Genomic DNA, 27977 nt, shown 5'->3' on the forward strand with positions numbered 1-27977 from the left:
TTCATACATGGGTAATTAAGTCAAATTATAGATTTGCAAAAAAAATTACTGCTACTGAAGTGGGTGCTGTGATATTTTACTCTCCATTAAATAGATGAGGGAGGCTGCAGCTTTGTCCTTTATGGTATTTTGATTACCCTTCTAAGAGTTCTATGACAGGTTTTCGATAAACAAAGAAATGTTTTTGTTATAACAGCAGAAGAATGAAAAAAATAATACTTTGCTTTAAGTAATCATCTAACTTCTTTGTAGCTTGTTACCTAAGAATATGAGGTAGGCAAAGTACAATCATTCCTGCAGTGACAAACACAGTAGATTGCCAAGGTGATTCATGTTATCTTCAGCTACACAATAAACAATTTAAAGTTGTAATATTACGTTTCGAAGATAACAGGGGAAAAGGAATTCAAAACAATTTTGAAGTAAAATAACATGATATTTAAGGGAGGCATGTGAATTATGATTATTAAATACTCATTTAATGAGGGCATTGCCATATAATGTAGGATAATTGATTTCACTTTCAAAGCATTAATATAACAAAATGTAATTTTTAAACAAACCATGGGAGTGAGGTATCATCTAAATTAACATAACCTTATCAGTTCCATTAATCGATGCTGTAAAACAGTTTACTACTTTGGTTTTATGACCGAAGTAGCTCTCATCACAAAATTGGAATTAGCAATTCAAATAGTCCTTTATTTTGTCTAAGTACAAACTATTTATACTGATAAACGAAACAAAGAGGATTCAAATAGCACAGCTGAATGCTGATCCAATGGCTCGGTGAGTACATGGATCGGTTGTGTCATATTCAGCTGAGTTAGCCTTTTGTGCCAGCACGAAAATAGAAATTGTTTTTGTCCCTACAATTCTATCCTCACCTCTCCCCTAACAGTGCTTTCACTTGCTGAGATGTAGATCCAGTTTCTCCAGGGCCCTGACCCAACCTCTCCTGCAACCCAGTCACTCCCAGGCTCCAGTCTCTCCCCAGCTTCACCTTCTAGTCCTGAGAACAGGCGAGGACCTGCCACACCAGACAAGCCAACATCAGAGGCCTCATCATCCCAAATGACCCCAACTCAGATTGGGGTAAACTGGGCATAAACTAAATCACATTGGCAATGACAGCATGACCTATAGGGCAGGGAGAATTAGGGGTGCAGGTATATAGTCAAGGAAGCACCCTAAATTGATGAGATTGCTAGTAGTAACAGCAGGAGCAGAAACCGAGTCCACCTCCCTCTGGTCCACAGCCACAGCTTCACTCCACACAAGTAATCCTGACCACAATTGGCGAAAGGCTTCTAAGTTCATCTGAATTCTGTGATTATGTTACCTGATGACTTGGAAATTGCTGACTCCAGCCTCCCTGCGGCAATATTGGAAAAATGGCAGCCCAAACCAAAGTCATAAGGAAGCCAAGTGCCCTTCACGATACATGAAATCCTACAAACAGGACTGTTGGCAACCCTGTTTTACTGCCTGTCCAAGGCATTGGGACCTCTCCAAAGTTAAACACACTATTCCAGATGTGGTCTAACATTGGATAGATAGAATTGGAAACATATTGAAAAATAAAATTGGAAAGATAGGGCTGGAGAGAGGGATAAATTTGTGGTGGACAGATGCCTAGATAGCAACAGAAATAATCTAACCAACAATAATGAAATAATGTCGAGGTAATCCATGTTTTTTTAGGAATGCTACTTGATGGATAAATATTGGCCCAGACACCAAAAAAACACCCTGTGCTGTGGAGGTGAAAGAAGGAGAGAATAACATCAGAATCATGCAATAGCAAAACTATTAAGGTACAGAAGCATGGAGTTGGGGTAATGTATTAGCATGGATAGAGGATTGGTTAACCAATAGAAAGCAGAGAGTTGGGATAAATGGTGTTTCCCTGGTTGGCAATCAGTGGTGAGTGGGGTGCCGCAGGGGTCGGTGCTGGGCCCGCAACTGTTCATGATATACATTAACAATTTGGAAGACAGGACTGAGTGTAGCGTATCTAAGTTTGCTGATGACACTAAACTGAGTGGAAAAACAAATTGTGCAGAGGATGCGGAGAGTCTGCAGAGAGATATAGATAGGTCGAGTGGGCAAGAGTCTGGCAGATGGAGTACAATGTTGGTAAATGCACTTTGGAAGGAAAAATAGAAGATCAGATTATTTAAATGGTGAAAGATTGCAGCATGCTGTTGTGCAGAGGGACTTGGGAGTGTTTGTGCATGAATCGCAAAAGGTTGGTTTGCAGGTGCAACAGGTTATCAAGGCAAATGGAATGTTGGCCTTCATTGCTAGAGGAATTGAATTTAAGAGCAGGGAGGTTATGCTGCAACTGTACAGGGTAATAGTGAGGCCACACCTGGAGTACTGCGTGCAGTTCTGGTCTCCTTACTTGAGGAAAGATATACTGGCTTTGCAGGCAGTGCAGAGGAGGTTCATTAGATTGATTCCGGAGAGGAGGGGGTTAGCCTATGAGGAGAGATTGAGTCGCCTGGGACTATACTCGCCGGAATTCAGAAAAAATGAGTGGGGATATTATAGAAACATATAAAGTTATGGAAGGGATAGATCAGATAGAGGCAGGAAGGTTGTTTCCACTGGTAGGTGAGACTAGAACTAGGGGACGTAGCCTCAAGATTCGGGGGAATAGATTTAGAACGGAGATGAGGAGAAACTGCTTTTCCCAGAGAGTAGTGAATCTGTGGAATTCTCTGCCCAGGGAAGCAGTAGAGGCTACCTCATTAAATATATTTAAGACACAGTTACACAGATTTTTGCATAGTAGGGGAATTAAGGGTCCTGGGGAAAAGGCAGGTAGGTGGATCTGAGTCCATGGTCAGATCAGCCATGTTCTTGGAACCTAGATTCCAGCATCGACAGTCCTTTGTTTCTCAGTCAGTATCTCACTGAACGGCAGAGCAGGCTCAATGGGCCAAATAGCCTACTCCTGCTCATATTTCTTATGTTCTTATTAATTTATACAAAAAGACAGCTACATTATATGGTTCTTAATGATGCCTCCAACATCAAATGGTCATCAAGCCAGGAAAGAGGTAACTAGGACAGTTAACATGACATATCAAAAATCTTTGGTAGGAAACAACAATGGTGTTAAAGAGCTTAAAAAAGGGACAGGTCAACCAATCATTGAGCAGTTAACCTCAAATTAGAAAGTGGGACATTAATGGAAGCTACAATAAGGGCTAATAGTACCAAACAGAAAATCCTGGAAATAGCAAGTCAGGCAGCATATGTGGAGTGTGGAACATAGTTAATAGTTCAGGCCATGGATCTTTTATCAGGACAAGGAAGTATTAGAAATAAAACATGTTTTAGGTTGCAGGGAAAGGGAAGGGGTGGAGAGGACCGAGGGTTAGGCAGAGTAATGAGACAAGTGGTGGTGACAGTGTAGCCAGCTACGAGAATGTGGTGGAGCCTTGTTATCATAGCTGATCTGTCTAGAGGTGATGTAAGTAGGAGATAAATGAGGATAGAGGACAGAGAGAAGAAAAGATTTGCAGAACACCTCCATTCAGTCTGTTAGGGTAGTCATCTGATTCCTGTTCCCTCTCACTTTAACTCCCCATGTCATTCCCTTTGGCCTGTCAATTGTGTCCTGCACTATTCCAACAAAGCTCAAGGAATAGCACTTTGCCTTCTGACCTGGTAGCTCTCAACACTCAGTTCAACAATTTCAGATAACCAGCCGTTCCAGTTTGCCTCAGAAATGGCCAGTTCTGATGAATGGTCATCCACCTGTAATATTAACTGCAATCCAGTTGGTCTCAGTGCTGGTGTGTGCAGTGATCCAGTCACCTTCAACCTCAGGGCTGATCAGTGCAGTGATCCAGTCACCGTCAGCCTCAGGCTGATCAGTGCAGTGATCCAGTCATGGTCAGTCCCAGAGATGATGTGTGCAGTGATTCACTATCAGGATGCTGCCAATAGAATGAATAAGAGAGATACTTTTATCAATTGGTTAAAAGTTCTCTTGGAAGGAAATTTGTTTGTTTGCTCTTACTATATATAGATATATCATAGCTGAATGAATATACTTCACATCTCTTTCATAGCCACTGAAAATAAGTTTTTCAGTTGCCAAGGACAGTTGGTACCATTTGAACACTGTTGTGAGAGCAGCTTTCCACTATTAAATTAATCAGTTTATGTGCATGGCCGGTGTGGAAGGCACAACATTGAGCAATGCACAAGCATAGTCAATTATAATGCTTTCCTTTGCCTTAACTGCTTTGGCAATTTTGGAATGTCTACATCTCCAGTGCAGCTTGACAGAGATTTTTATTTAAATTCTTATTAAGCTATACTGGCTGATCTATACTTCTAGAATCCCCTCGCTAGGCCTCTCTGTCTCTCTACTTCTTTAAATACTCCTTAATGACCTCCAATTTTAGCCATCATGCATCTGCCCTCATCTCTCTTTTTGTGCTTCAGTTAAATATTGCCTGTTAATACTCCTGTGATGTTCTACTAGACTGAAGGGGCTATATAAATGCAAGTTACTGTAAACAGTGCTCGACAATAATTCAAAACTTTTTCCCAAGTACTGCTTTTGCTGTTTTTTTTCCCCTCACCTCTGCCATCACCAATCCTTCCTGAAGCAATGGTAATGGCCACAAATACTAAAATGCTTGTTATTGTGTTCAGATAAACTGGCCGATAGAAACTTCAACGACATTCAACCACTGAGGGCATGACGGCCAAGGCTGACTCTAGTCCCCACTCAACACCTACACATGTCCAGGAAAGCAAATGGTATGTTCAGCTTCACTGAAAGAAGATTTCAGTACAAAGAGTAACAATGTCTAACCACAGTTATATAGGGCCTTGACCCAGAGTACTGCATATAATGTTAGTCTCCTTAACTTAAAGAAGGAAAAACTTGTTATAGAGGGAGTGGAGCAGGCTGGTTCCTGAGAAGTCAGGTCTGTCATATGAGGACAGATTGAGTAAGGTATTCTCTGGAGTTTAAAAGAATTGAGAGGCAACTTCATCGAAACATACATGCTTCTTTCAAGGCAGAGATGTTCCCCTTGGTTGAGGAGGCTGGTTCTGGGAACCCCAGTCTTAAAATAATGGATAGGCTATTTAGGACTGAAATTGGGAGAGATTTCTTCAGAGGGTGGTGAACCTTTGGAATTCTCTAGTCCAGAAAGCTGTGAGGGCTCAGTCAATGTTGGGATTCAAAATGGAGATCGTTAAACGACTAGATATTAAAGAAATCAAGGTATATGGGGATAAGTCAGAAAAGTGGTGGTTGAGGTGAAAGATCATCCATGATCTTGTTTGATGGCAGACCAAGCATGAGTGACTGAATGGCCTATATCTGCTCCTATTTCTTACGTTCCAATGCATGAGAAGCACGTCACTTTTTACTATTAACATACAAAGAGAGTTTCATCAGCAGCTTCTGCTTCTTCTAAATTTAACACAGAACAGAGACTTGGAGACACTCTGACAGCTCAGCTAGCAGTACACACTGAGCTACTAGGACAACGCAGCTCTGTCAGTTTTATTTAAAACAACATGAATTATTTGTTTCAAACAGTAACGAGTACCTTGAATGAGTTCATGCTCTGCAGTGATGGAGGGAGAGAGGCAGTTGAGGAAGCTAGTATGAGTAACAGCTCCAGACAGGTGTTTGCTGGAAAGGTCATGCAGTGCACACCAATATTCTTCTCCCACTTCTCTTGCACACTGGGGAGAGAAATAAAAGGTGCTGTTGAAAGCCATAATTTTGAAACTTTCAAGAGAATATTTCAAAGACTGAATCTCCAATAAAAACTATAATAAAGGACTTAGCAGCTGCCAATCTTCAACAACTTTCCCCATTATAGAAGAACAGTGGGACTAATGACAGGTGAGAGTGTGTACATGTCCACAGCAACAGATGTATTATTGAATGGATGGCGAGGTAAAAATTTCCCCATTTGGATGACACCAAATTAATTTGTACTTGCATGCTAAAAAAACACGAAATAATATGTCTCTATAAATCTCATCAGTGCTGTTGTACACAATTAATGAAGCTGATGAGCCTAGAGTATACGTCAGTTTCTATTTTCTTGTTCCATGTAATCCTTTAATCACATCATGGACAGAGTAGGACCCCCTCTTCTCCGTTTGTTTCTCCTGCCTCTAATTACCCCACCTCCCCATTCTCCCCACCATCCACCCACACAAAGATATACACAAAAAATTGATACCATTAATGAGAGATGAATGCTTACAGAAGCTAACCTGAACAGAAGTGGGAAAGTTAACAGTTAATTTGTACAGTTAATGATGCATCAAAGCTTCATAAGTCTACAATAAATTCAAAAAACAGAACTCAAAATAATGCAGTGGTAGTGTTCATAATGCCAGAGACATTATTGAAAATATACAGTTCTGATGAAAGGTCATCAACCATAATGATAAACAATGTTTTTCTCGTTCCCCGGATACCCAGGCTAGGTAGTATATTTCCAATGGTCTATTTTATTTCAGATTTCCAACAGTGGTGCTTCATGTCTCACAGTTTTTTCCCCTCTCTTTTGCCCTCATTCATCTCATCTTCTCTGCACTGATCAGCAAAGATTAACAAGCCTCCATCACCCTCTCTCAGCCAGAACTGCTACTACATGTGTTATTCAATCTCTCTTGGTCTCCACACTATCACAGACGTTCCCCTTGTTCTCTCTGCTCTTCCCCCTTCTCTGCGACTTAAAACACTTCATTTACAGCTTCTCCTCATTCTGATAAAAGGTCACTGACCTGATGTGTTAACTCTGTTTCTCATTCCATAGGCATTGGCTAACCTGCTAAGTGCTTCCAGCATTTCCTACATTTACGACATTTCACTTCGTTTGATGACACAGGCAACGAAGTATTTGAAAAGTTTATTCATGGGTTTCAACTAGAGAGATTCTAAAAGGGCAAGTTCCAAAATGTCAATAATGGAATTGAAAAGAATGGACCATCCAGATCTCCCCAATCAAATGATCTGGACAAGGGTCAGCTGCCACTCAACTGCATATTTTCTAAAAAGTGGTTCACCAATGCTTAACAAGCATGTTTCACCTTTCCTAAGAGGGCTGATATATGGATCATTAAATGACTTAATTTGCATTAATCAGTGTTAAGCAGAACCATGAAGATTAAATTCCATCTTTCATGAGAACTTATGATAAACACGTCATGAATTGCTGTTAGAAATTTATAGAACTCTATAGATAAGACACAATGATGTCTCGGTTTAATTTAGCTCCCTGTACATTTTGAGAGGAGACTTTTTAAATTCTCTTCCAATTAACATCTTTTGACACTATTTGAAGCTGCAATGCCCAAGGAATTGGTTGGCTTTTAAACCAAATCTGTTTCAGGTCTGATAGAAAGGTAATGTCATCCTATTGGAAAAGATTAAATAAGTTATTAATTCCTGGAGTTTCTAATTAACTTTTCCAACAATTCTTGAATCTAATAAGGGGTATTAGATTAAGTAATTTAGTGTAAATTGACAATTTGCATTCTAAATGAGTGGAACTATTATTTTGCAGTTTCAGTGAGGAAGGATAAAGAAAAGTAAGTGTTTTAAATACTTGCTATATTAACAGGATGATTAGTTCACATTCTTGATTTACAGACAGAATTGTTTAATTCCACAGAGGCCTTGACACTTGCATCTCACTCAGAAGATTTTAAAGAGAAAAGCAAATTGTAATGCTATGTTCAAATGTATACCTCAATGTTTATTTGAGATACAAGATCTTCTCGCTAGACGCATTGCAACTGTCCCTGAGAGGCCGATGATGGTGATAATCCATTTCCTTGATCCACCACCAACTGCAGCTTTCTGGTGAAGATAGTCCCTCATTGCTGCTGGGTTGGAAATTCCAAGCTTTAAAACCAGGAACAGTGAAGGAATGGTAATATATTTCCAAGTCACAATTTTGTGCAACTTCATGTGGAACCTTGTGTTGCTGTTGCCCTCAAACTTGTAGGGACAGAGGTCTGGGAGGTGCTGTTGGAGTAGTCTCAGTCAGTAATTGCAGTGCAATTTGTGGATGGTACACAATGCAGCCACGATGCGTCAGCAGTGTTGGGAATGAATGATAAAGGTGGTGGATGTAGAGAAGTGCAAGCGAGTGGGTTGCTTTGTCCTGGATGACTTTGAGCTCCTTGGGCATTGCTGAAGCAGTACTTGTTAAGGCAAGTGGCAATTATTCCATCTCACATCTGCTTTGTACTTTGTAAATGGTGTCGAGGTTTGGGGGTATTAAGATGTGGGTCAGCTCCACAGGATACCCAGCCTCTGACCTGCCCCTGTAGCCACAGGACTTAAGTGGCTGGTCCAATCAAATTTGTGGTCTCTGCAATGATAATGCCACTGAGTATTGACAGTAAATGGATAGATGCTTTCTTGCTGGATATAGTCATTGCCTGGTGCTTGTGCAACACAAACTTTATTTGCACTAATCCAGTCTACATGTGAATGTTATCTAGGTCCATGTGCATGAATCGCAAAAGGTTGGTTTGCAGGTGCAACAGGTTATCAAGATGGCAAATGGGACGTTGGCCTTCATTGCTAGAGGGATTGAATTTAAGAGCAGTGTAACTGTACAGGGTACTGGTGAAGCTGCTCCTAGACTACTGCTTGCAGTTCTGGTCTCCTTACTTGAGGAAAGATATACTGGCTTTGCAGGCAGTGCAGAGGAGGTTCACCAGGTTGACTCCAGAGAGAAGGGGGTTAGCCTACAAAGAGAGATTGAATCGCCTGGGACTATACTCACTAGAATTCAGAAGGTTGAGAGGGGATCTTATAGAAACACATAAAATTATGAAAGGGATAGATAAAATAGAGGCAGGAAGGCTGTTTCCACTGGTGGGTGAGACTAGAACTAGGGCACATAGCCTCAAGATTTGGGGGAGTAGATTTAGGACAGAGATGAGGAGAAACTGCTTTTCCCAAAGAGTAGTGAATCTGTGGAATTCTCTGCCTAAGGAAGCAGTAGAGGCTACCTCATTAAATATATTTAAGACACAGTTAGACAGATTTTTGCATAGTAGGGGAATTAAGGGTTATGGAGAAGGGTCAGGTAGGTGGATCTGAGTCCACGGCCAGATCAGCTATGATCTTATTGAATGGTGGAGCAGGCCCAACAGGCCAGATGGCCTAATCCTGTTCCTATTTCTTACATTCTTAGGTCCAACTATGTGCAGCAAGGGCTGCTTCATTTACTGAAGAGTTGTAAATAGAATTGATTTTTACCAAAAAAAAACTTCTCAAAAAATATAAACTTCTAAAGAAAAGGTTTGTGGGATGTGCCTATACGGAGCCACGTTATCATAGAGTCTATGTTATAATGCAGTTGCATTCACTTTGCACTGTATAGGGCCAGCCAGGGCTTTTTACAATGGAAAAGAAAGTTATCACAAAACTATTCTTACCCTGCCCGTGACACTCTGCTTATTCTAGCGTGACCCACTGCCCAGCCTTCCTCTTGTAGCATGGCTCCTAGCACTTGGGTGAGACCCAGTGAAGCACAGGGGCCATCCCAGCACAGACAGACGGCTGGATTCTCAGAACCATGGACAGCTGCTGAGATCCCACCACCCCCTCCCTCCACTCACCGGCTGCCAAAGGCGTCAGTGCGATCAAGCCCATTGAATGATCATTCACAAACTATCAGTAATGGTCAAGGTACACAATAAAAAAACATTAAAAGAATTAAAAATATTTTTCAGATCTATTGACATTTATAAAGCCAAAAATTACAACCAAGCACTAAAAATCAATCTAAATCAAAGCATGTAAATAATAAAAACACAACCTGACTTTCTCCCAAGAGTTGATGTCTCCCATTCACGAGTGGGGACCAGTGAACTTACATAAGGTTGAATCTAACGCAGGCTCAGGAGCTCCTGAGAACTGGGAAATCTGTGGAAAGTTGTGCTGGCCCACTGACTCCATGAGTCATCTGTGAGCACTGGAGCATTTGGCAGTAGGCAAGAAATACGAATCCGGTCGTTATTACTGGGGCACATGGCGCAGCTGGTGGAGCCACCATCTCACAACGCCAGAGACCCAGGTTCAATCCTGTCGTTGGGTGCTGTTTGTGTGGAGTTTGCACGTTCTCTCTTTGACCATGTGGGTTTCCTCTTGGGTGTTCTGGTTTCCTCCCACATCCCAAAGACATGCTGGTTGGTAGGTTAATTGGCCACTGTAAATTGCCCCTGCTGTGTAGGTGAGTGGTAGAATCCAGGGAGCATTGACGAGAATGTGGGGAGAATAAAAAAAAGGATTAATGTAGGATTAGTGTGAATGGTTGGTGCGGACATGGTGGGACGAAGGGTCTGTTCCCGTACTGTATCTTTCTATGACTGTACGACTATGAGTACAGTGGCAGAGCAGAAGATGCCACCACCAATTTAAGCCAATGCTCGTGCAGGATATCAGGACTCCATACACAGGTAAGTCCTGGCATTAGCACAGGCAACAGGGTGTGGGACATCTCCCCAGTATGTACCAGAACCATTTGATGATTCCATGAAGGCATCATTCACCATTCTTCCTGCTCAGGAGGGGAAAATTGGAGGGATTATCACATCAAGTTGTCTCATGTGCTTCTTAGCAGCTACTACATGGTACCATTGGCAAAGGTCAGGGAGGTAGTCACCTCCTCTACTTCTCAGCTGTGGGCCAAAGAAACCAGATAGAGAGAGAGGGGAAAATGATTGAAAGGGAAAGGAATCGAAAATAATGTAGACCCAGTGGCTAAGGAAAATGAATTATGATTAATATACTACTTTTACATGAAGAACAAATACTTAAGTTACAACCAATTAACCTCAGCTTTTAAAGCAGAAGGATTTTCCCCACTGTAACTTTGGGTTGTTTCATTGCAGTAGACAAGAACCACAGTGATGTTTGTTTCAGGGTTTTGTTTTACTAATGGCACAGAAGTATTCATTGAGGCTTTTAGAATAGCATAGATTGTCCAATGCTTGTAAAGCATTTCTGTGCCTCAACTGTGACTCAACCCTATCGTTCGCACTATTCTAATCAGAGGTGTGAGTAATTAATTATTATCTGAGGCCTGCAGCAACAACTCTGCAGTGTGCCAGCTGAATGTTCAATGAGGTTACAACTCTTCATTTAGCTAAACAGCTTGCTTCAGTAATAGCTGCAGTGTCTAGGGACTCTGTGACTACTAATTTGATATAGCCAGATAATCTTGGTAAATAACATTCGACTAATGATTACCTTCAGACTTTCACTGCAGCTCAAAGAAACACAGAAACAGGTACTTCTTGGTTAGACGTTAAGATGACCTGTGTATAGTAGCAGATGCCTTTTTCAATGACCCAGGTTCCCCTCCACACACCCTAGAATAAGCCCCATTATTTGAGTGAAAAATTACAGAGATACCATCTCATTAAGCCTGCTTGATATATTCAGCCAATAATAAATTTCTTCCCAGATCCGCAATAACATTGCAGCTGTAAATAAACCACTAGAATAAAGATGTAATTATGCCCTGAAGAAGAATGTTAAATTATGTTGGCAACAGGAAAAGTTTGGAAAACGTAGTTCAGAATAAAATACTAATACCATATCAAATTCCGTGGACCAAATCACCTCCTTTCATAATGAAATGCCCATGTTTTTGAAGCCATCTCATCAAATATGGACAATGAGAAACAATTACATAGAGAATAACTTCATTACAGCATTATAACTGGCAACTAACCTTATGTTCGTGTTTTCAAAAACCCATGGTCTCCCACAACCACCCTAACCACACTTCCTCCCACCCTATTTCCTGTAAAAACTCCATTCTATTCACTCATTTTTGGACTCCATCACATCTATTCCACACCAGTGCCTCCAATAATGTGAATTTCTTCCACTACAGTCAACAGGGTTGTCAAGCAAGTCTGTTCCATTTACCACACTTCTGTTTTCACCTCTTCTCCTCCCACCCAGGATACTTACACCTTCTACTCTGTCAGCAGCACCGTGCAGATAATCCACCTCCCTCTCTGTTCCACACCCAGAGGGGACCCACCACAATTCAGATTACTTCTCCACCTCCACTCACTTCCCTTCCCACTACAACTTCCCAAACTGCAGGTGGTGGCACACCTGCTCTTTTCCTTCCTGCCATCCAGGCAAAGCAGCAATCCAATTCAGTGCACTGCATTCAGTGCTCATGATAATGGTCTCCTCCCTCTTCAGTGGAGAAACCAAATGCAGATTGGGCGACTGCTTAGCAGAAATCCTCCATTTACTCCAGAAGGATGACCCTGAGCTCATGGTTGCAAGTTATAGGCTCAAAGACAGCTTTTATCCCACTGTTATAAAACTATTGAACGGACCTTTTGACCTCATAATCTACCTCATCATGGCCTTGCACCATATTGTCTACCTATATTGCACTCTCTCTGTAACTGTAACACTTTATTCTGCATTCTGTTATTGCTTTTCCCTTGTACTACTTCAATGCATTGATGTGATGAAATAATCTGTATGAATGGCATGCAAAACAAAGTTTTTTTACTGTAACGTGGTATATGTGACAATAATAAACCAATTACATTAATACTTCATTCCACTCAGATCTTTATCATCAGTCTACTCATGGTTTCAACAAAGCCCAATGCAAGCTCAAGGAAGAACACCTTTTCCAACTTTCAGACTTACTTTTGAGTTCAAAAACTTCAGATAATCAGGATTTCCAGCATTTGCATTTCACATTTCTAGCACTGCAGATTTAGTGTTCTGCTAATTTCAGATAATTATTCAGCTTCCCCTACTTGCATTTCCTCCAAGACTACCATTTGTTATTCATAATTCCTTCAGCACCCTTATTTCATTTGCACTATGATCATCACCCAGTTTGTCATTTAATCTCGCCTTCCTTCAAGAGGCCAGAATTAGACACTGGTAAGGGTTGTTGTAGTAACTCACTCACAGCTCTGTTGTTTCCCCCAACCATTCCATTCAATGTTTTTCAAAGAGTCAAAGTCACACAGCACAGAAACAGGACCCTCAGTCCACCATCAAGTACCCATCTACACAAATCCATTTACCTGCACTTGGTCCTCCTGTGCCTTGGCAACTCAAGTGTTCATCTAGATACTTAAAAGTATTGAGAGCATGTGCTTCCAGCCCCACTCAGGAGTGCATTCCAGCTTCCAATCACCCTCACAGAGTCATAGAGAGATGGAGCACAGAAACATGATCTTTGGTGCACTGAGCCTGCAGTGGTCATCAACCACCCATATTTAACTAATCCTGCCTTAATTCAGGATATTCTTTCCACACTCCCATCAATTAAGCCCAATCTTCCCCCTCCACCACCCCCCCCCACCCCCACACCACACCACCAAGATATTAAGGTTGTACTACTTATCTGTATTCAATGGGTAATTGACATTGGCCAACTAACATACCAACCTGTGTGTATTTGGGCTGTGGGAACTGCAGCACCCAGAGAAATCCCACAGGGTCACAGGGAGAGTGTGCAAATTCCACACAAACACCTGAGGTCAGGATTGAACCTGGTTTGCTGAGGCAACTCTACTAGCTGTGTTACTGTGGTGAAAAAATGCCCCTTCTATTCCCCCTAAACATCTTGCTCCTTACTCTAAACCTATACTCCCAAGATGGGGAAAAGTTTCCTACTATCTACCCTATCTATTGCCTGCACAATTTTGTATACCTCTATCAGGCCCCCCTTCACTTTCCAAGAAAAACCTCACTCATTGCATTTTGTCCGGGAAAACACAGACAAAATGCAGTGGGTGGCACAGTGGCAGAGTGCCACAGTGGCACACTGCCTCACACTGCCAGAGATCCAGGTTGAATCCTGACTTCGGATGCTATCTGTGTGGTGTTTGCACGTTCTCACTGTGACCGCGTGGGTTACCTTCGGGAGCTCAAGTTTCCTCCCACATCCTCAAGATATGCTGGTTGGTAGGTTAATTGGCCACTGTAAATTGCTCCTAGAGTGTAGGCAAGTGGTAAAATGTGGGGAGAGTTGATGGGAATGTAGGGAGAATTTAATAAAAAGAGAGATTAATGTAGGCACAAGAGAGACTGCGGATGCTGGAAATCAGGAGAAACACACACAAAATGCTGGAGGAAGTCAGCAGGTCAGGCAGCACCTATGGAGGAAGATGAACAGTCGACGTTTCGGGCCAAGACCCTTCATCAGGACTGGAAAGGAAGAGGGCAGAAGCCAGAACAAAAGGGTAGGGGGGAGGGGGAGGAGCACAAGCTGGCAGGTGATAGGTGAGATTAATGTAGGATTAGTGCAAATGGGTGATTTGATGGTTGGTGCAGATGGTGGGTCAAAGGGCCTATATCTGTGTTTTATCTCTATGACTCTTAATGGCTATCCAGTCTCCCCTCATAACCGAAACACTTCATCCCAAGCAACATCCTGGTGAACCTCCAGTGCAATTCCATCCTTCCTATAGAGTGGCAACCTGAACCACACACAATACTCCAGCTGTGGCCTAACCAATGTTTTCTAAAATTGTCCCATAACTTCCCTGCTCATGTATTCTATGCCCTAGCTAATAAGGTCAAGTATCCCGTATACCTTCTTCATCATCTTACTTGGCTCTGCTATTGCCTTCAGAGAATCTTGGACTCGTCACCAAGTCCATCTGTTCCTCAATACTCCCTTGGCCCCACGATTCATTGCATATGTCCTAGCATTATTAGACCTTCTCAAATGCATCACTCTCATACTTATCAGGACTAAATTTCATCTGCTATTGCTGTACCCATCCAACCAACTGATCAATATCATCCTGTAGCCTCACCTTCTCACTATCAACAACACCCCCCAATTTTCATGTCATCTGCTTCCACTACTTCTGGACCTGAAACATTAACTTGTCTTTTCCCTCTTAAAATGCTATTGGACTTTGTGTATTTTCAACATTTTCTGCTTGTAATTCAGACCTGTGGTTTCTTTTTCATTCAGCTCCTCAAAAGTTCTCCAAATTGTCGTCCTCCTACAGTTCAAAAAGTTGCAATGCATTCAAAGTGAAGCAATCTGCATCCTTACCTCAGGCCATCCTTTCTTATGATGGAACTTCATTGCCCTGGAACATTATCTACCTCTTTCTATGGATGCTGCCTGACCTACTGAGTACACTCTGCATATTCTGTTTCATTAAAACTAATCCAGACTTGGCTTTCTTTGAAGCATCTGTAGCATCACACTGATCCTAAACAAGTTGCTTTTTTGATAGATAAAAGACTCACAATGGATAAGATGGTTTACTGACAGAAAAGTAAAAGTAAACCAAATGGGAATATTATGCCATTCATTAAATATTCCTTCTTTACAGCATTTTTCTGAGGAGAAACAAAAAAGAAAACCTTTCATAATACTATAATTTCCATTGCCACATCAGAAATGAATTGAAGTACTCTGCAAATGTCTTATTGAGGTTAACGGTAACAGCTTTATTCAGTCTAAGAGCAAACAACTCCTTGGGGTGCCTAAAAAATATCAGGAGGATGTATAATACTGGAGAAGGTTGGCCCACAATCATGTAATGTTCACATCCCTAGCTGTGGAGAAACCTGAAGAACCTGGAGAAATCTAAGCTGCATATGTTAGGAGGAAGGTAGCTTGGGTCCATGGGTTAACGAGAAACCTCACTAAAGAGTAAAAGAGTTTAATTTCTAGGACTTCTGAATTATGAGTTTGCAAGACAAAAAGAAAGGGAAGTGAAACTTGGAATTAAATGACATTTGGCCATAGTTCATCCAAGAATTAAATAAAAATGGCACAGGAACTTGGGTAGAACAGCAATGACGATTTCAATTCTTGTAATGAAGCTATTGAAATAATTCCAATGGATAATTAACCACTGAAAATAAATGGCAATATATGGCAATATACTATAATATTTATTAAATATAGTGCTGTGAATCAAACCTTGACAGAATATGAATTACAAGCCTCTGTCAAATTTGAATTAATTATTAAGCAGTGGACATTTGAAATACCTACTATAGCTGTGGCTGAGGTGGCTTCTAATTAAACTCAGTACAATTGACCCACAGCCACAAAAAAGCTTGCCTTTTTAAAAAAATATATAAATATTCTTTTGCTGATTCTGCCAGAAACTATACCATGAGATTTGCACCAATTCTCTGGTATTATTTACAGGATCTGGCAAGCAACCAGCTATGGAGGAGAAAACTGTAGTAGCTTATGAAAACAATTTCACAATGTTTTGAGAGCCTTATGGCAGATTTTATAACCGTGTCAGTTCTATTTTAATTTCAGAAAAAAAAAGTCCTTGGTTAACCGCAGAGTAAAATTTCAAGGGAGCCTGTGCCTCAGCTGCTTCCAGGTTTCATGTTTGCTAAATTAAATGAACCGCAGTATCTGACGGGCACACAACTTCAGGTTGTAAGTCAAGCTTCCCATGCTGAGTGCAACTACAATTTGGGAAGTAAATGCACCACTTCTAATTAGCGATGCTGCAAGTAAAGATTAATCCCCAGGATTAAGAGAATTGACAGAACTAGCCTAGAAGTTGCAAATGACTGAGTGACTCTGCAGGGCACAAAGTATGAAAAACCTAGTTAAAAGTGCTGTTGTGTCTCCACGCTCTGCTTGAAATAATAAAATGGTAATTGGTTTGAACAAATGCATTCAAAATGTGCCTTGTAGGCAATATGTAATTTCTACAACAAATGTTCATGATTCTTCAACTCGTGGGAAAGAGCAAATTGGAGAGACTTTAAAAAAAAATTGTTCGGTCAAACACTTATTGGTCCTGGAATTTGATTATTCAAAAGTACAAATGGGTTATCCATGACAAAGTGCTCTCTAACAGGTCTGCTGTTTTCCCCCCAATTCCACTACATTAGCTGTGCAGGCATCTATTTGGGTAACTCAATTCAAAGGATATTTTATTGCATTCTAGGTTAATACATGGAGTAAAGGAGGGCACCAAAAATGTGTGCAGTGCAGTTTTTATTTCATACGTTACTACCGTCATGGTGTTTTTATAGAAATACAACAAAGAGTTGTTTTTTTTGTTCCAGGTAGTGTTTGCACTTTTCCAGAAATAAGGGAACACTTATTGCAAAGAGTTTAATTGATATAATCCCTCTTCTGACCTCACAATGTTTCAAAGCACTTCTTAACTAACAAAGTACAATTTAGGTGTGTTCCTTATAGAAGGAAAAACACCATCTAATTTACACAAAGTAGGATCCCACACAAAGACGTTCCATAACAGCCTCATTTATTTTAGTGATGCTGGCTGAAGGATACATATTATATAGACACTAGAAATATTTTTCAAAATAGTGCCATGGGAATTTTTCTGTCTTCCTGGGAATGCAAAGCATATCCCATCTGAAAGATGGCCGCTCTTCCAGCACAGAATTCCCTCAGGTCTATATTAAAGGATAAGTTAAATTTTGCTCTCAAGTCTCTGGAGTGGGACTTGAACCCAAAACTTTCTAGCTCATAGGCAAGAACCACAGGTGACACTCCATAAACTACCAACTTTTTTACCTTTTTTTGTTAGCAAAAATGAACAGATGTACTTGGGTTGGAGTCACATTTCAGATTTGAAAGGCTTTGTGTTTCAACTGTCTGCATATCACTACATTTTAGGGATTGGGAAATCATTTCCATAGAGCTTTAAAAGATTGTCTTTTTGTCCCAATAGGAGAGAGTGCATGAAGAGGCTGCAGTGGAACACACAATGGTTTTGAACTTTAAACCTATGGCTCAGGAAAAGCAATGACAGTAAGTAACAATATGATGTGAAAAGACACGAGAACCTCATTTTTCCCCAGATATCTGTACAAACACATTAGGTGGGTCATAAGATGCCAAAGGGTATTGCATCCAGTAGAAAACAGAAAAAGAAATGAAATGTCTTCATATTTGATTCCTTAGAAAATGTGTTAACCAGGCAGCTAAATAAGTTCAGATAATGCACCTATTTGGACAGAGGTTTACTGGTAAAAACAAATGAGCAAGAATTTAGTTAAATGCTTCTTAAATCCAAAGAGTGGTGGGATCCTAGAATTCTCAGTCTGAAAGGTAGATGGTGGAGGCAGAAACCAGCACTGCATTTGGAAGTACTTGAATGACTGCTAGATGGTCCGTAATTCATAAAAACACAGACCAAGAGCTGATCAGCGAATACAGTCTGAATAGTTTTTCTCCCCCAACCTGTGTGAAAGTGATGGGCTGAAAATCTCTCTTTTCTGCAGTTTCTACCATTCTTAGTGTCATAGAATGAGAGTCATTCTCCCAGAGACTGGCCCTTCAGCCCACCACGTCCATGCCAACCATTAGTACTCATCTGTACTCCCATTTTACAAAATTCTGTTCAAAGCCTTCCATTCCATGGCAGTTTAAGTGCTCGTCTGGATACTTATAAACATTGTGAGAATCTCTGACTCCACCACCTCCTCAGGCAGTGCATTCCAGATTCCAGCTGCCCTCTGGTTGTTAGAAATTCTTCCTTGGATCCCCTCTGCACCTCTTCATATCCCTTACCTTTGTCTTCTGCTTTCAAATACCTCTGGTATAGGGAAAAGTTTCCAACAATCTATGCTCTCATAATTTCAGCTTCCTCCACTCCACAGAAAACAAACCCAGTCTATCAAGTTTCTCCCCATAACTAAAATACTGCATCCTAGGCAATGTCCTAGTGAACCTCTTCTGCAGCCTCTTCAATGCAATTACAGTACGTCCTTCCTACGGTGTGGCCACCAGAACTGCACAAAGTACTCTCATGACCTAAATAAAGTTTTACCATAACGTCACTGCTCCAGACACAGTTACTGAAAGCCAACATTCCATATGCCTACTTCACCACCTTATCTACTTGTGCTCCCATCTGCAGAGATCATTGGACTTGAACACCAAGGTCCCGCTGTTCAATACTCCCAAGAGTCCATGTGTATCCTAGCCTTTAGTCCTCCCAAAGCGCATCATCTGACACTTACGAGGATTACCACTGGGCAGAGCATAGGAAATGCCCTGTTCCCTTGCTCTGCCCATTTTATAATCTCATCAATATTGTCTTGTAGCCTAAGACCTCACTACCAACACCACAATTTTCATGTCAGCTGAGAACTTGCTTACATTCATATCCAAAATGGCAATGTATGTAACAAACAGCAATGGTCCCAGCACCTGTGGTATACCACCAATCACAGGCTTCCAATGACAAAAACAACCTTCCACCATCACCATCTGCCTCTTGTTAACCAAGTCAATTTTATACCCAATTTGCCAACTTGCCATGGATCCCATTGGCTTTTACTTTTTGGACCAGTCTCCCATGTGGGACCTTATCAAGAGCTTTACTGAAATCTATGTAGATTACATCAAGATCTTCCCTCTAACAATGCCACACTGACTATCTTTAATTAATCCCTGCCTTTATAAGTGCAGTTTAATCCTGTACCTCAGGAGCTTGTCCAAAACTTTCCTACCAATAACACTGGACTCACAGGCTTGTAGTTAGTATGCTTATCCCGCTGCCCTTCTTGAATAAAGGTACCACATTTGCTGTCCTCCAGTCATCTGGCACCTCACCTACAGCCAATGAAGGTTTAAAGATCTGTCAAGACCCCAGCAATCTCCTCCCTTGCCTCTCATATGAGCCTGGGATACATCTCATCAGGTCCTGGGGATTCATCCACGTTTAAGCCTGCTAAGACAGGTAATATTTCCTCGTTTTTAATGATAATATGTTATTATTGAGTCAAAGCATTGTACAGCATGGAAATAGGCCCTTTGGCCCACCATGTCTATGCTGACCATCATGCCTATCTATACTAAACCCACTTGTCCTCATTAATTCCAAATCCCTCTATGCCTTGCTCACTCAAGTACCTGTCCCCATGCCTGTTCAATGTTGTTACTATTCTGGCCTCCACCACCTCCACTTACTAACTCTTCTTTGTGTGAAAAATTTACCCCTCAGATCCCCTTTAAACATTATCTTTCTCATTTAAATATGTTCCCTCTAGTTTTAGACATCTCTACAATGGGAAAAAGATTCTGGCTATCTACCCCATCTATGCCCCTATCACGTCACCTCAGCCCCCTTCACTCAGGGAAAGCAGACCCAACCTATCCAATCTCTCCTTATAACTCAAACCCTCCAATCCAGGCAACATCCTTGTGAATCTCCTCTGCGCCCTCTGTAGCTTGATCACATCCTTCCTGTAGTGCAGCGACCAGAACTGCACACAATATTCCAAGCATGGCTTAATCAAAGACAAAGGCTAGGGTTGAGAAACACCCATAGACAAGGGTCCCCACTCCCTAAAACCCACACTGAAACACTTTGTGTTACAATTTTTGTATCTAACGCTATGTAAGAAGACTGGATAAACTGAGGTTGTTTTCTTTAAAACAGAGGAGACTGAGGGGAGACTAAACAAATGAATGAAAAATTGGGAGGTGCTGAGGTAAATAGGAAGGACCAATTTCCTTACAGAAAGGGGACACAAACCAGAGAATGATGATTTAAAGCAATTGCTAGAAGGATCAGAGGGGAGGGGAGGAAACGTTTTGTTCACCGGGGGGGGGGGGGGCATGGTGGGGTGGAGTGGGTAGGAATCTGGAACTCACTGCCTGGTGGTAGAGGAGGTTCAAAAATACTTTGATACGTACTTGAAGAGCTATGACCTGCACAGCAAAAGACCTGGTTCAAGAAGGTGCAAGTGGGCAGGATCACTCTCTTTTGACACAGACACAATGGGCCAAATGACCTCTCACTGTGTTGTAAATTTTCTAAGATTTCTACAAAGCTGACACATATTTAACATTTCAAATATAGTAGTATAACTTTTGAAGAAAGAATAAATTAAACATTATCTCCAGCTTTACAAATCTTTAAAAGAATAAGGAAAAGATTATCCAACAGCAACTTTCCTGATTCCATTGAGCATATTCATTATTTAATGTAGTCAGGACTCTTAATCTTCTTATACAAACAAAGCCTGAGGGGACCAAGTGCAAACAAATTACTTCAACTCTAATTTCCTCAAAGAGACAACTTTAAGAGTTGGTCAAAGCACAGCCATGATAACAAACCGAAAAGCACCCTTATATTTTCCTAAAAGTGCTGTGAAAAAGTACACAGAAACTTTGCAATGTACCTACCTTTGTTTAGTGCTTGAAAACTTTACAAATAAGCAGCAAAAATTATCCAACTGTAATACAATCACATGGCAACTTTAACATTGCAACTCATCCCAAGGTCTTCACTGGAATGTTACTTCTCTGGAGAACTGGCTCAGCATCCAACCAAGCCACGTTTAAAAATAATGGAAAACTTCACAAATTTGCACCTCTTCCTTACACATGGGTCAGTACAGTGGCATTTTCCCAACAATGTGGAAAATGCCCAGGTATGTCAGTTCACAAAAAGTAGGACAAATCCAGTATGGGTAACTACTGCCCAACCTACTCTCTATCAACAAAATGATGGAAAGTGTCATTGACAGTGCTATCATAGAGTTATATAGCATGAAAATAGGTCCTAAAAATGTGCTGATAAGTTAATTGGCTTTGATAAATTAGCCCTCAGTGGGGGGAAGGAGCAAACAAAAATCAAACAAGAATCAATGTGCATCTGTGAGAGAATATAAATTGCAAGGTTTCAGGGAAATAAAAGGAGGGGTAAATGAGACATGGGATTTCTCCTTGGGAGCTAGCATGGGCCTGATGGGCCAAAAAAGCCTCCTTCTATGCTGTTATGACAAATGTAGGCCTTGCAAGTGACAACTTGATCCCAAAAGATGAAAGTAAAAACACAACATTTGACCTTGAGCTACATATGATATTATGGCAGGTAACCAGAAACTTGATCAAAGATGTGAATTTTAAAGAGCATCTTAAAATGAGAAGCAACGTGGGAATGGCAGTGCTCAAGGCACAGGCACCAATGGTGGAATGACTGCATCTGGGGGTGATCAAGAGACCAAATTGGAAAAGGTGGTAAAGCGCTAATCCAATATTTTCAATGTTAAATAGCATAGTTGGTATGCTGAGTACAATTAATATAAACTTCCTGTAAAAACTGAAGGGGCCACCCATTCTTTTCATCTGATTTATAACGCCCACAAAATATTAAACAGCAAGTCCTGCAAGTCCAAGCTAGTGCCAGAAACATTCAGGTTGTACCACTGTTCTCAAGTATGACATAATGAAAAAAGAATGAATGTTAGTTTATGCAACAAAAGAGTAGATTAGATAAATCAGAAAAAAGACTTTCAAGACCCAGGTCTCTGAAGATTTCTCACCTAACATAGCTCCACTTCATTTGGCAGATGGCCAGTTTCCCTCCCAAGCCGCTGTTATTCATATACCAGTGACAACAGGCTATTCATCTGTAGAAAGCATCGTAGCTAACCCTGATCTTGCTCTCACTTAATATTCAAACTCACACACACACACACACACAAACAAGCACACACATATCACAGCAGGGATCACTGGATGGTGAATGGGAATGGAATTGAGAGTTGATGTTTCCATCCCTTGCTAGCCCAGTGCTAATCACCTGCAGAATAGTGCTGGTCTAGCAGCTCATCATCATGCCAAACCTACAGTGGAGGGATTTCTTTCTCTAGCTAAGTTAGAGAAATTTTGTTTCTTCGGGAGTTAACCAACCTAAACCTACACACAGTGCACTGGGCTATCAATTCAGGAAACAATGAAAATCCCTTGATGGGCATTGCTTTTAATGAAGTCTGCTCTGATGCCAACTCCAATTTTATCTACTCATTATAATAGGATCCCATCCCATTTAGAGTTTTCTTTTGGACACATCCATTCATGTACTTTGAACCTCAGAAACACTGTTTGATATTTGGAAATGTAATTAAATCTCCTGTCAGTTGAAGAACATACACCAGCCCACAATTTCCTTTCTCCATCAGTGACAATGTTCTACAAATACATATTAAGCCTGCAGGCCAGACATAAACATACTCCTTTTCACACTACTCACTCATCATCGTGCTGCCAAGGATCAACTTTCTCTCGAGGCTGCCATTCCCTTCATAAAACAATATTTTCCACCACTTCACTAAAGTGATTGCTGCACAATATTTCATTTTTTATTCCAAGGGATTACAGAAAATGATGAACTGCAGTACTTAATGAAATAAAGGTTGATCAACGCAAGTAATGAAGACTGCAAGCGTTGAGAAGTGTTCACTTTCAGAGATGCAGAGAAAAAAAACACAAATGCGCAGTTTATTAACTGATGATCTGGTAGTTAAGGGGCTTTGGGGAAACAGTAATCACCATATGATAGAATTTTGGAGAAAAATGTTAAAGTTATTTAATTCAAGTCCTAAATCTGAATAAAGCTATGTACCAAGATTGAGTCATGAGTTAGCAAAGATGGATTGGAAAATTATGTTAAAAAGATATGACAATAAACAAGCAATGGATAACATTTAAAAAATGAATACACTGTTTACAATAAGATGCTTTCCTTTAAGGCAAAAAAAAATTCAACCATGAAGTCGTCCAACCTTTGCTATCAAAAGAAAGTTAAAGATGGTATTATTTCAAAGGAAAATATGCGTAATATTGCCAAATTTAAAAAAAGCAGTAAGCCTGAAGATTGAGAATATTTTAGAATTTAGCACAGGAGGACTGGGCATTGATAATGAAAGGGAAAGAGAGAGTAAAATGTAACTGTAAGCTAACAAGAAACATAAAAGCAGACAGTAAGAGCTTCTACAGATATATGCAAAAGGAAAGACTAGCTAAAGTTAATGTGGGTCCTGCAAAGACAGGAGAAAGGATATTGGGGAATATAGAAATGGCAGAAAAATCAAACTGCTATTTTCTATCTGTCTTCATGAAAGAAGATAGTGAAAACCTCACAGAAATAACGGAAAGCTACAGGTTTACATTGAATGAGTTCAACAAAATGAGCATTCATAATAAGAAGTATTAATTAATGGGACTGAATGTCAATAAATTCACAGGACCCAATGACCAAATGCCTGAATGACTGAGCAGGTATGAGGAATTGAATAGTCTACTCCTGCTTCTGTTCTTCATGTTCCTGTACATGGTGCCTGCGTGTGCATGTACACACATGCACAGAGGAATGAAGGAAAGCAAGGAGCAAGAAAGGGGTCCAGGAGGGGGACAGGATTACACAGAAAGTGAGTGAGGAAGGGAAGAGGTAAAGGGAAAAAGAAAGAAATGCAGAAGGAGAGAGAGAAAAAGGGGGCAGGAATGGAAGAGGGATAGAGGAAGCAAGGAGGTAGAGAGTGAGATGGGGTGAAGAGGGAAGGGGATGTGAGCAAGCAAGAAGTGAGAGAAAAGTGGCGAAGGATGCAGGAAGAAAGATGGAGGAAGGGGGGAGAGAAGAACATGAAGGAGGAAGAGGAGCGAGGATAAGATCACTGAAATGGTGAGGGATAAGCAATGGGAAGGATGGAAAAGATGAGGGGAGTGGTCTGGGGAGAGGGATACACCGGTATGAAAGACATGGGAGATGATTAGGATGGCTTGAGACATGGAGACAGAAGAGTGAAGCAGAGATAAAGTGAGAAATGTTCAGCAGGCTGGACTGGAAATCTAAAATAGAAACAGAAAATACTGGAAACACTCAGAATGTCAGGCAGAACCTGAGGAGAGAAACTGATTAAATGCTTCAGGTCAATGACCCTTCACAGAATGCTGAACATCCCTGGCACTTGATGTTTTGATTACAGCAAGGCAATGATGGTCGAACTTAGAAAGGGAATGCAGCGACACAGGTACTTGGTTTAAAAAAAGATTACAGAGCTGGATTACCTGAGAACTGAAGGCCCAGCATCTGCACTTTATCCATTCCCTAACATCAGTTAGGGCACAAGAGGCCATCCACCTTCCGTATGATATTCTTTCCAACAACAGATTATCACCAGTATAAAGAACTATGAAGTATCCCTTAGCCAAAAATTCACTTCCCTCACTCTTTTAAGTAACCTTCACTTACAGACCAAACGTCTGGTTGAACATATATTCCAAGAAATATATTAAATTAAATAACTAAGTGGAAATTTAGAAAGAAGCTTACCTTAGGTTAGAAAGCAAGGATCAGACAGGGCTCTGGAGAGTTCCAAGGTAGCCAGGAGGGAGCTTAAGAATGGACTTAGGAGAGCTAGTGGGGACATGAGAAGGCCCTGGCAAGTGGGATTAAGGAAAACCTGAAGGCATTCTACAGATATGTGAAGAATAGGAGGATGACTAGAGTGAGGGTAGGACCAATCAGGGATAAAGGAGGAAACATGTGCCTAGAGTCAGAAGAGGTAGGGGAGGTCCTTAAGTGAATACTTTGCTTCAGTATTCACCAGTGAGAGAGACCTTGATGTCTTTAAGGATGGTGTACAACAGGCTGATACACTAGAGCATGTAGACATGAAGAAAGAGGTTGTGCTGGGACTTTTGAAAAACATTAGGATAGGTAGGTCACTGGGGCCGGACAGGATATATCCAAGGTTATTAAGGGAAGCGAGGGAAGTGATTCCTGTGCCATTGGTGATGATCTTTGCGTCCTCACTGGACACAGGAGTAGTGCCAGGTGATTGGAAGGTGGCAAATGCTGTTCCTTTGTTCAAGAAAGGGAGTAGGGATAACCCTGGGAATTACAGACCAGTGAGTCTTACTTCAGTAGTGGGCAAATTATTGGAGAAGATTCTTAAAGACAGGATTTATGAGCATTTGGAGAAGGATAGGCTGATTAGGGACAGTCAGCATGGCTTTGTGAGGGGCGGGTCGTGCCGCACGAGCCTGACTGAATTCTTTCAGAATGTGACAAACCACATTGATGAAGGTAGAGCAGTGGATGTGGTGTACGTGGATTTTAGTAAGGCATTTGAGAAGGTTCCTCATGGAAGGCTCATTCAGAAAGTCAAGAGGCATGGGATCCAGGGAAACTTGGCTGTGTGGATTCAGAATTGGCTCGCCCATAGAAGACAGAGGGTGGTGGTAGATGGAGCGTATTCTGCCTAGAGGTCAGTGACCAGCGGTGTTCCGCAGGGGTCTGTTCTGGGACCCCTGCTCTTTGAGATTTTTATAAGTGACTTGCATGAGGATGTGGAAGGGTGGGTTAGTAAGTCTGAGGATGACACAAAGGTTGGTGGTGTTGTGGATAGTGTAGAAGGTTGCTGTAGGTTACAACAGGACATTGATAGGATGCAGAGATGGGCTGAGAAGTGGCAGATTGAGTTCAACCCGGAAAAGTGTGAAGTGATACACTTTGGAAGATCAAATTTGAAGACAGAATACAAGGTTAATGGCAGGACTCTTAGCAATGTGGAGGAACAGAAGGATCTTTGTGTCCACGTCCACAGATCCCTCAGGGTTGCAGCGCAGGTTGATAGAGTTGTTAAGAAGGCGTATGGTGTGTTGGCCTTCATTAGTCGGGGTATTGAGTTCAAGAGCCGTGAGGTAATGTTGCAGCTCTATAAAACTCTGGTTAGACCACACTTGGAAGGATGTGGAAGCTTTAGAGAGAGTGCAGAGGAGCTTTACCAGGATGTTGCCTAGATTGGAGAGCATGAATTATGAGGATAGGTTGAGCAAGCCAGGGCTGTTCTCTTTGGAGCAAAGAAGATTGAGACATGACTTGATAGAGGTGTACAAGACGACAAGAGGCATAGATCGAGTGCACAGTCATAGATTTTTTTTGCAGGGCAAAAATGGTTAACATAAGGGGGCATAATTTTAAGTTGACTCGAGGAAGGCTATGTGAGAGGGAAGGGCTAGGTAGATCTTAGAGTAGGATAAAATGTCAGCACAACATCGTAGGCCGAAGGGCCTGTACTGTGCTATAATGTTCTATGTTCTAAATGTATGCCCAGAAACCCATTGTCAGTAAGAAGTGCAAACCAAGCAATAGTTTACGATTCTTCTGAAATTTACTAAATTAAAACTCAGATGAAATATACAAATGAATTTTAGAAGCAAGGAGGATTTTCCAAAAATGTAGTCACTTGGAAAGGAAAACAAAAGTGGCCCATATTTTAGTTTAGTCAGCATAGCTAAATAACAGTCCAAGTTGTGTAATGTAACTATAGACATCAAAGCTGACCTATAAATGGCTTTGAGAGAAACAGATGCAGACACAAACCAGTATTTAAGATGACCCGTTGGATCCTTCTCACCACTACACATTCTTCAGACTTATGAGAGATGAATGGAGGCAATCACACTTGGATAATTTACTGGCTTTGAATTTTACCCACTTAAAGGAGCTAAATGAGAATCATACAAGCTTTAGTTGTATATTTAGTTCTTTGATGAACTTATATCTATTTTGCTTTGTGTATGTTGTGAGCTTTAGACTAGAAACATGAAACCATTGAATTACTCTCTATTTCTGATGTCAATAAACAAGAAATCATCAGTGAAGCACTGTCTCTGCTCCCAAGGCTGCCTTTGACCAACAATATACCTCATAATGCAAAAACAAATGTTACAAAGGCTGGAAATTGGCAAGTAAAGATGAAAATACTGGAAAAACTAAGGTGATCTGGCAGCATCTTTGGAGAGAGAAAGAGCTAATGTTTCAGGTCAATGGCCTTTCACTAAAGCTGGGAAATGTTAGAGGGAAAGGAAGTTTGATTACCCTTGATTGTGTTCTCATGTTATCTCTGCTGGTACTTGAACCCGTAACTCTCTCTGACTCGACTAGGAAAACTACCAACTCAGTCAAAGCTGACATACTTGGAGAGCAACAGCACTGAACATGTAACTTAGGACACCATAAGAAAGTTGCAATACATCACTCCCTCCCCACCATCGGCAGTATCTACACGAGGTGATGCCTCAAGAAGGCACTGCCTCAAGAAGACAACATTCATCAAAGACCCCAACCATCCGGCCATGCCATCTTCTCGCAGTTACCATTGGGAAGGA

The 27977-nt window shown here is 41.1% G+C and overlaps 1 protein-coding gene across 7 annotated transcripts in view; it reads right to left on the reverse strand.

The window, feature by feature from the left end:
- The window catches only part of ube3d (ubiquitin protein ligase E3D), a 159112-nt gene that overhangs the window by 67629 nt on the left and 63506 nt on the right, over positions 1-27977 (reverse strand). For all 7 annotated transcript variants that reach the window (XR_007957062.1, XR_007957063.1, XR_007957064.1 and 4 more), the window contains one exon: positions 5592-5730. Coding sequence is in view for 4 of the 7 variants with exons in the window: in XM_052025342.1 (XP_051881302.1) it covers positions 5592-5730 (139 nt within the window). In the remaining 3 variants the exon portion in view is untranslated. The remainder of the gene's footprint in view (positions 1-5591; positions 5731-27977) is intronic.

The sequence above is a fragment of the Pristis pectinata genome, chromosome 10, assembly GCF_009764475.1.
Source record: "Pristis pectinata isolate sPriPec2 chromosome 10, sPriPec2.1.pri, whole genome shotgun sequence".
Classification (NCBI taxonomy): Eukaryota; Metazoa; Chordata; class Chondrichthyes; order Rhinopristiformes; family Pristidae; genus Pristis; species Pristis pectinata.